The 7,796-nt window shown below is 56.9% G+C and overlaps 2 protein-coding genes across 2 annotated transcripts; one reads left to right on the plus strand and one right to left on the minus strand.

Annotated features, from left to right (window-relative positions):
- Positions 1-1,817: 1,817 nt before the first annotated feature.
- Positions 1,818-2,611, minus strand: VDAG_03331 (uncharacterized protein; the record flags this gene model as incomplete). Its single annotated transcript, XM_009657196.1, has 2 exons — positions 1,818-2,380; positions 2,455-2,611. The coding sequence occupies 2 exons, from the start codon at positions 2,609-2,611 to the stop codon at positions 1,818-1,820; spliced, it is 720 nt and encodes a 239-aa protein (XP_009655491.1).
- Positions 2,612-3,099: 488 nt separating this feature from the next.
- On the plus strand, positions 3,100-7,381 carry VDAG_03332 (uncharacterized protein; the record flags this gene model as incomplete). Its single annotated transcript, XM_009657197.1, has 3 exons — positions 3,100-3,282; positions 3,347-7,195; positions 7,256-7,381. 3 exons carry the CDS (start codon positions 3,100-3,102, stop codon positions 7,379-7,381), a joined length of 4,158 nt encoding a protein of 1,385 aa, XP_009655492.1.
- Positions 7,382-7,796: the final 415 nt, after the last annotated feature.

Raw genomic sequence — 7,796 nt, forward strand, 5'->3', positions numbered from 1 at the left:
TTTCGCCCTCCAGATGCGCAAAGTGAGGAGCGCGTGTGTGCGTTACATTACTATTGGCCAGGAGACCAGCATCCTACACATGCGGGAAGCACAAGCCAATAGGTTGAACCCATTCTAGCCATCCCCCCAGGCGGAGACATGCTCGGCGAGAAGCCGAAATGGGGGTGTCTAAGCTGCTTAGAGAAGGATTCTGTGAGCAATCTCACTTTGTACCATTACTGGCTCGGCCTGATAGTCGTGATACCAGATTTCAAGGCCCACGTGCAGACTGGTAAGATGAAGATGAAGAACAAACAAGCTGGCAGAAAAAGGCTGGTTGGCGCCAGCTCGACTGCATACCTCGCTGTGCATAGTGATGCTAAGAGCGAGCATCATTCGACCCCACAGATTCTCAGAGTACCTAGTGTGCAGGCTCCGTGTTCCGACGAGGCCGGCGCTGGTGCTGGCGCTCGGCTGGAGCTGATGGAGTGTCAGGAGTGCACACCTGCACACACCTAGCGTCCCTTGCCCACCTTGCCCATCTACCTTACCTGGGTACGTAGGTGGGCAGTGGTGGGCAAGTACTCGGGCAAACGAGAGAAGCCGGTCTCTCGAATACCGAAACGGGTGTTACTTGGTCATGCACGGACAGGTGGCTGAACAGCTTGTACCTCGCGAGTCGCGACTGGTGACGGGGATGGAAAGGTGAGGAGGAGGAGTGATGCGTGCACGCGCCTAGACTGCAGACAGGGCCGGAGGTGTCTGGACTGATGCCGCGCCCAGTGAGGAGTTGTCTCGACCAGTTTTTCCCCTCCTCTTCCTTGGCCTTCCTGGCCCTCCCTTGAGCGCTGGGGCCCCAACTCCCTGTTCCACAGTCGAGATTGATGCGGTTGTACCAGCGACTTGTGTGCAGCCCCGTCGCCCAAACGAGTCTCGCACTGTGTCGAAGACGGCGTCCCTCTCTCCCTCCGTCCGCCACCCGCTATGCGCCCTTTCAAATGCCTGCAGCAACCAATGAGACAGTGCGCAGCGTGACCCAAACTGTCCACTGACCCAATGCCTGCCTTTTTGGCTCCGCCCCGACCGTCGGTTGTCTGGCTGATGCGAGCAGGGCATGGACCGACTGATTTTTGGGGGAGTCTGCGCTCCCCTCCCACTTGTCTGCTGCGCGCCCCAGCTGCTGCACCCATTTACTCTCTCTTTCTGCTGGTCTCACCTAGAGACACACACACGGCACGTGACCGACATCAATACGTCCATCGCATTGCCGACAACCAAAGCAATCCTTTTAAAACCTTTTTCATTTTCGGACAATTCGACCGACGAGAGATATTCTGATCCCAAGATGGACGATTTGACCTCCATGGCCAAGGCATATCACGTGATCTTTCAGCACCAGCCAGTGGCCCAAGCGTCCTGCGACGCTAAGATCTAACACGTCGGCATCTGCCAAGGATCGCTGAGCTCTGTCTGGTCTGCTGTTCGACACCTATCTGCGAATCTTGGGCGAAAGCCCGGGGAAGCGGCCTGTGACGAGACCACATTCTAGCGAATGACCCGCATGGGTGGCATACATCTTCACTTCATGCAGGGTCTGGAAGCCCGTGACGAACGACTGGTCCTCGTCAGTCTCGATGGGTCGGTTCCGATGGGGGAGCCTCAGATGTGTTTCCGCCACAGTCACCCGCAACTTTGTCCATTTTCTGACTGATAGTGCGTTTCGTCGTTCTTTGTTGTTCATTCATCGTAGCTCATGACACGTAAAACCATCGTCGTCCTTCCTTCACACATGTGGAGAGATCGGGCCACGGCGTGCACAGGGACACAAACGCAGGTCCTCACATCTCCTCCCCCTCGGGATCGAGCACCATCCACCTCAGGCCCTCGTCGCCAACCCAGTCGACCCCGCTCCCGACCACAATCGCGCTTGCCGTACCCTTCATGACCTTCCACTTCTGCCTGCTCGCCTTGAGCCCGGCCCTCAGCAGCTGCGTCTCCCGCCTCGTCTCGTCGTCTTCGCCGCCGCTCCCCTTAGGCCCGCTGCCGCCGCCTCGCCGCCGCGCCGCCTCCTCGGCGAGACGCAGCACCTCCTGCGCGAGCTCGGCGTTCCGACGCCCCGCGGACAGGGCCTTAGCGCGGGTCGCGGCCAGGGCGTCGAGCGTGTCGCGCAGGCTCGTCGCGTTGCGGGCGAGCGTCGCCGAGGCGGCGTCCCGGGCGCGGACTGACGGCAGCAGGTCTGACTCTATCGGCGTGGCGCGCGTGCTGCTGTGGACGGCCTGGAGGATCGGGTTCGCGGTGAGGACGGCGTCTGTGATTGTGTTGCGGAGTAGGTAGGTTGCTTTGGCGGCCGAGGCGGCGGACTGGGCTTCTTCGAGCGATGTTTCGGCCGCTGGGGCTGTGTCTGGCGCCATGGGTTAGCACGAGATGGTTTTTCGTGAGCGTGGGAGGAAAGAGGGTGCTGGCGGGCCCGCTTACCTGGGATGTATGCTGTTTGGGCTTTGAGGAGGGCGACTTTAAGCTCGAGATCGCGGAGTTGGTCGTAGAAAGTGAGGACTTGTTGCTCATCTGGCGAGAGACGTAGGGGCGGTAGCTCCGATGAGGGCGCGTCTGGTGACGGCGAGTTGGCCTCCATTGTGACAAGCCCTCCAGGTTCGGCCGTGATCATGAAGCCGAGGCCAGTCGATTGTCGCTCTCGCTTCTCTTCCATCGAAATCGAACGCGTCTCGACACGCGTTAAGTTGACTCTGTGGCTAGTACCCCTCACCAGCCATACGTGGCTGGTGCTGTGTTACACTGATCGTTTTGACCGCCAATCAGTGACCTTAGTCACAAGGCGCGGGATAGACGTCACGCTAGCCTGACGCACGACCAGAGACAAGCATTAGATGGTCGCCTGCGAGTTTGTTATCTCGGTATCGGCCGCCCCAAGCTTCGGCCAGGCAGCTCTCACCCAATCTCGAGTTCATTCGGAGGCGCTCTACAGACGAGCAGTCCGCCAGCACCCTCAACGGGAACCATAATAATCTTGAAGCCGACTGCCAAGGCTTGAAGAACCCGACAGCTCGGTCATTGCAGCACGTCCAGGCTCTCACGCAGCTTCTTGTCGGGAGATGTCTCGCGATGACTACCCAGGTGTTGATAGCCCACACGGGCCAGCGGTTGCAGGTCGTCGACACGGCTCAGTTCTCGTCACTCGATGAGTTCAAGAGCTGGGTGGCCCGCCAGACTTCTATACCATCGCACCAGCTCGTCGCCTTGACGGGACAGGGCAAGACTGTCAAGGTGGCGAGGCTGCACCAGGAGGTTCGACCGGTCCCATCGCTAATCTGCTGTGTATTGCATGGCGTGCTGACTCTTTGGCTTGTAGGGCGAAGTCTACGTCTATGATCTCAGAGTCACATCAGCCACACCTGGCGCTGCCGAGTCTCTCGTCTCCGAAGTCCCCGCCCCGAAACGATACTCGGTTCCCAAGGCTCCCGACTACATCGACAACAGCCATGACATGGCGGCGTGGCAGACGCTGTGCCGCGAGCGGCAAGCTTGGGCGCTGGGCCTCGCTGCTGACGCGGCGCGCATGGAGGAGACGACGCGCGAACGCTACAGCGAGATGGACGTCATGATCAAGTGCCTCGACGCAGCCGTCGCCAACCTCGAACTCAGCATCAAGAAGATCGAGCCTCAATATGCGGAGCTCAAGAAATACGTCAAGCCCGCGTTGGAGGAACATACCCAGCTGGCGAGCAACTGGGAGCAGTACCTGGATCTCGCGAAGAATGTCCCCATTTCGGCAGACATGGTCAACTTCATGACGTCCAAGGATGTCAAGAAGAAACAAGCAACGCTGGACGACTTGCTGCAGCTCGACACGGTGAAGAAGGCGGGTTCGCTGGCGGCTGCATCGGAAAAGAAGTTTGCGCGGAAAGCCAGCGACCTGGACAAGGCTGTCGACACCATGTACCAAGGGCTGGAACATCTGATTGGCGAGTTCGAAAATCTGGTGAGCCGCTCGGCTTTGTCGCACAGCGAGGAGGCCGGGCAGCTTCTTCAGGATATTGAGGCTGTTGTGGGCAAGATTGATACGGATGCCCAGATTGTCCAAGAGTACGGCCAGCGCGACCTTGCGCAAGCCTCCAAAACGGCACAGAATCAGACGGAACGACTCATCCCAAGTTTGAGGAAACGCGCGAAAGAGATGGACGACATGCTTGTGTATGCCACGTCTGCGCGCAACACCATTGCGGCGGACGCCGTCGACTTCATGCGTACGATCAACGATATATCAAACCTACATGGCGACGTCAAGACTCAGTGCCAAAATCTCCGGGAGTCTGATGAGGACATGACAACGTTTGATTACCTTCGGTTGATTCACCAATTGCCATACATGTATTCCTCTTTCGTTGGCGAAGCCATTCGGCGACGAGAGTGGACGGAGAAGGTGAAGACTGACTCTTCAACCTTGGCCAACGAGATGGCACTCTTCCAAGACGAGGAGTCGAAACGCCGAAAAAAGTGGCAGAAGAGTATCGGCAGTACATATGGGCCTGATAGCTTCAGCAATACCATCTTGGGACTAGAGGTGAACCTGCTAGGCGAGGAAGAGGAGTGGCCAGTCATGGCGAAGTCCGACCTAGAGGAGTTTCTCGGGCACCTCAAGCAGCAGCAGACTGAGACCGCATTACTAGAAGAGGTACAGGAGCTTGTGAATGAGCTCAATGCGCCGACAAAGCAGCAGTCGAAACGCGTCAAGGCTTTCAAGAATGGAAGTGTTCATGAGGCAGCACTGGGCAGGAGTGGCTTGATGATCCGCGGCGATGATGACTTGCTCCGAACGCTGCAAGAAGACAAGATGAAGCTTGAGAACAGGCTCAAGACGGCCGAAAGCAGAGTAAGACGTCTCGAGGACCTCCTTCACCGAGGTCAGGCAACACGCCCAGGCCTAGGGTCTCTGTTCGGACACGACCGCAACGACTCTACGGCTTCGATCAAGTCGACCCCTATGTCCGAGGAGCGGCGCCATTCGTCGGCGGGTACAGACATACTGCAACAGAGGATACAGCAGCTTGAGACGGATGTGGCTGCCGAAAGGGAACGCTCTACCGTGCTGGAGAAAGATCTTCTCGCCCAGATGACGCAGCACAAGGACACCAAGGGTCTGATGGAGGAGGCCAACATTACGAAGAAGGACCTGCTTGGAAACATGGAGGCACTCAAACGAGAATTTGTCGAGGAGCGTAAGTCGCTCGAAGATGAGATTAAGACCCTGAAAGCTCGCATCGAAGAGAACGAAGACGAGATGGAAAACTTTGGCGAGTCCCGGGAGAATGAGAAGGCGACATATGATGGCCGTGTCTCAGCGCTTGACCAGGAGATCGAGAGGCTTCGCAAGGAACAGAAGGATGAGACACTCAAGGCTCAAGGTCAAGTCGAATTTCTTCGCAACGAGGCCAGACTACAGCGCGAGCAAAACGAAAGTCTCGAGAAGCAGCTTCAGGCAGCGCTTGACGAGAACAAGACGGCCCTGGCAGAGCTCGACATCTTAAGGGAATCGAGTGACTCTCAACGCAAGGCACTACGCAGCCTTCATGAGCAGCTTGCTCCGAATGACAGGCTCCCCGAAGACATGCTCGATCTGATCGACGCCACGCTGGCGCGGTCAGCTGAAGTGGTCGCCAGACTGCAGTCTTCAGATAACGACAAGACTGTTCTCAAGTCTAACAATGAAAAAATGCACGAAGAGCTAACGACTCTCAAGGATGAGCTGGCTGAGTCCCAGAAACAAGCTGCTACGAAAGAAGAGTCAGCGATGCACCTTCGAGAAAGTCTGGACGAAGAGAAAGCCAAAGTCAGTGCTCTCGAGAAAGATGCCGCTGGCGCTCGCAGTCAGCTGGACGAACTTCGCGCAAAAATTGCACACGGCGAGACGGGCTCAGAAAGCTTGCGGAAGCAACTGGACGAAGTTGAGCAGAATGCCAGAACCATCAGCGAAGAACTTGCTTCCAAGCAATCACAGGTGGGCAGCCTCGAAGAGGAGCTTCACATGTACCGCGAAAAGCTTCAGGTGTCACAGGATCATTACTCGGCGCTGACAGGAAGATTTGACGCGCGGACTGGCCACACGAAGGACTTGACGCAGCGTATTTATGCTCAGAACGATCGAATGTGTCGACTTTTGGAACGGCTTGGCTTCGCTGTTACTCGCGACGAGTCCTCCTCGGCCATGACCTTTACCAAGGTCCCCAGAGCCGAACGTGGCTCCATGAGCCAGACACAAGTTGCCAATGACTCGTCCGACCCAGGGCAGCCATCGATCCGCCGTTCTTCCACGTTTCAGAGCCGCAACTTGGCTGACAGTACCGACCTGGAACTACTGTACTGGATGAACAGTAGCGAGATTGGAGCTGAGCAGAACAAGTACGATGCGTTTATAAATAAGTTGGGCCACTTTGATATGGACCAGTTCGCTGAGACAATTTACCGCCGCGTCAAGGACGTTGAGCACCTGGCACGGAAGCTTCAGCGCGATTCTCGTGCTTATCGCGAGAAGGCTCGCTCCTTGCAAAAGGATGCTCACGAGAAGATTGCTTACAAGCACTTCAAAGAGGGTGATCTCGCCCTCTTCCTTCCTACAAGGAATCAAAGCTCCGGGGCTTGGGCTGCCTTCAACGTTGGTTTCCCGCATTACTTCCTGCGCGAGCAGGATAGCCACCGACTGCGGTCACGCGAGTGGCTCGTGGCGCGCATCTCGCGGATCGAGGAGCGAGTTGTTGACCTCTCCAAGAGCCTCCACAGGCAGCTTCCGGACACGGACTCTTTTAACGACGAAGACGATAATCCGTTCCAGCTGTCCGATGGACTGCGGTGGTACATGATCGACGCTGTGGAGGACAAAGCCGGGGCGCCGTCGACACCTGGCCTCGGCAAGTCGACCATCGCCACGAATAATGTCGAGGCTCGCGCCGACATGCATACCCACGCGCAAGCCAGCGCAAAGGACAAACAACGGGCCGCGGGCCACAGCATCGAGGGCGTCAGTAAGGCGCTGTCCAAGAGCTTAGAGAGTCGGCGTAGCAGCACGAATTCGAAGAAAGCCCTACCCCTGGGTGCGGGTGCGCATCTTCTCAAAGGCAACGCTGTGGCGAGCGAGACCAACTCCCTGCGTACGGCGCCAGCGGAGAGTCCGCCTGCGCAGGAGCCGCAGGCGCCGGAGGCCGAGGTACGAAACGATATCGATTCCCTGATGGGGCCCTGAGCACCGCTGATCCAAGGGGTGCAGGCGTCTGGCCCAACACTCGCACGCGAGACGAGCGGTGTTAGTGAAGCGGCATCGAAGAAGAGTGTGGTGTGGGACCCGCTATGGAGCGTGGATGTAGCGTTTGAGAGTGGAGGGAAGCCGACATGATGTGGTTTTGCATGGTGTTTTGGTCATGATAGACCCGAGACGCCCTTTGTGTATCGTACTCGGGGTCATTCTATGGCATGTAGTACTATTCCTAGCGCTGTTTCTTCTTTTATATGGCATTTCGGTGTTGGTGGTTGGGGCACTGGGCCAGCGACAGAATACAATTCATATTGTATAGAAATCAGTCGCATGTTATTACCTTCTCTGGCCAAGCCTGCAGAACGTGACCGGCTGTCAGTAATAGTCCGTCTCGGTGCCATAAAGGAGAATGCCAGCCCAAGATTGTACCCATGAACGGGTTGTGAAAGACTACATGTATTTACATGTAGCCCACAAGTGGCGGTAGTATATCGGCCAGTTTGACGCGCATTTTATGTTTGTGCTGAATCAATTGGCATTCGATTCCACGATTGGG

Source organism: Verticillium dahliae, genomic scaffold (genome assembly GCF_000150675.1).
Source record: "Verticillium dahliae VdLs.17 supercont1.5 genomic scaffold, whole genome shotgun sequence".
Lineage (NCBI taxonomy): Eukaryota > Fungi > Ascomycota > Sordariomycetes > Glomerellales > Plectosphaerellaceae > Verticillium > Verticillium dahliae.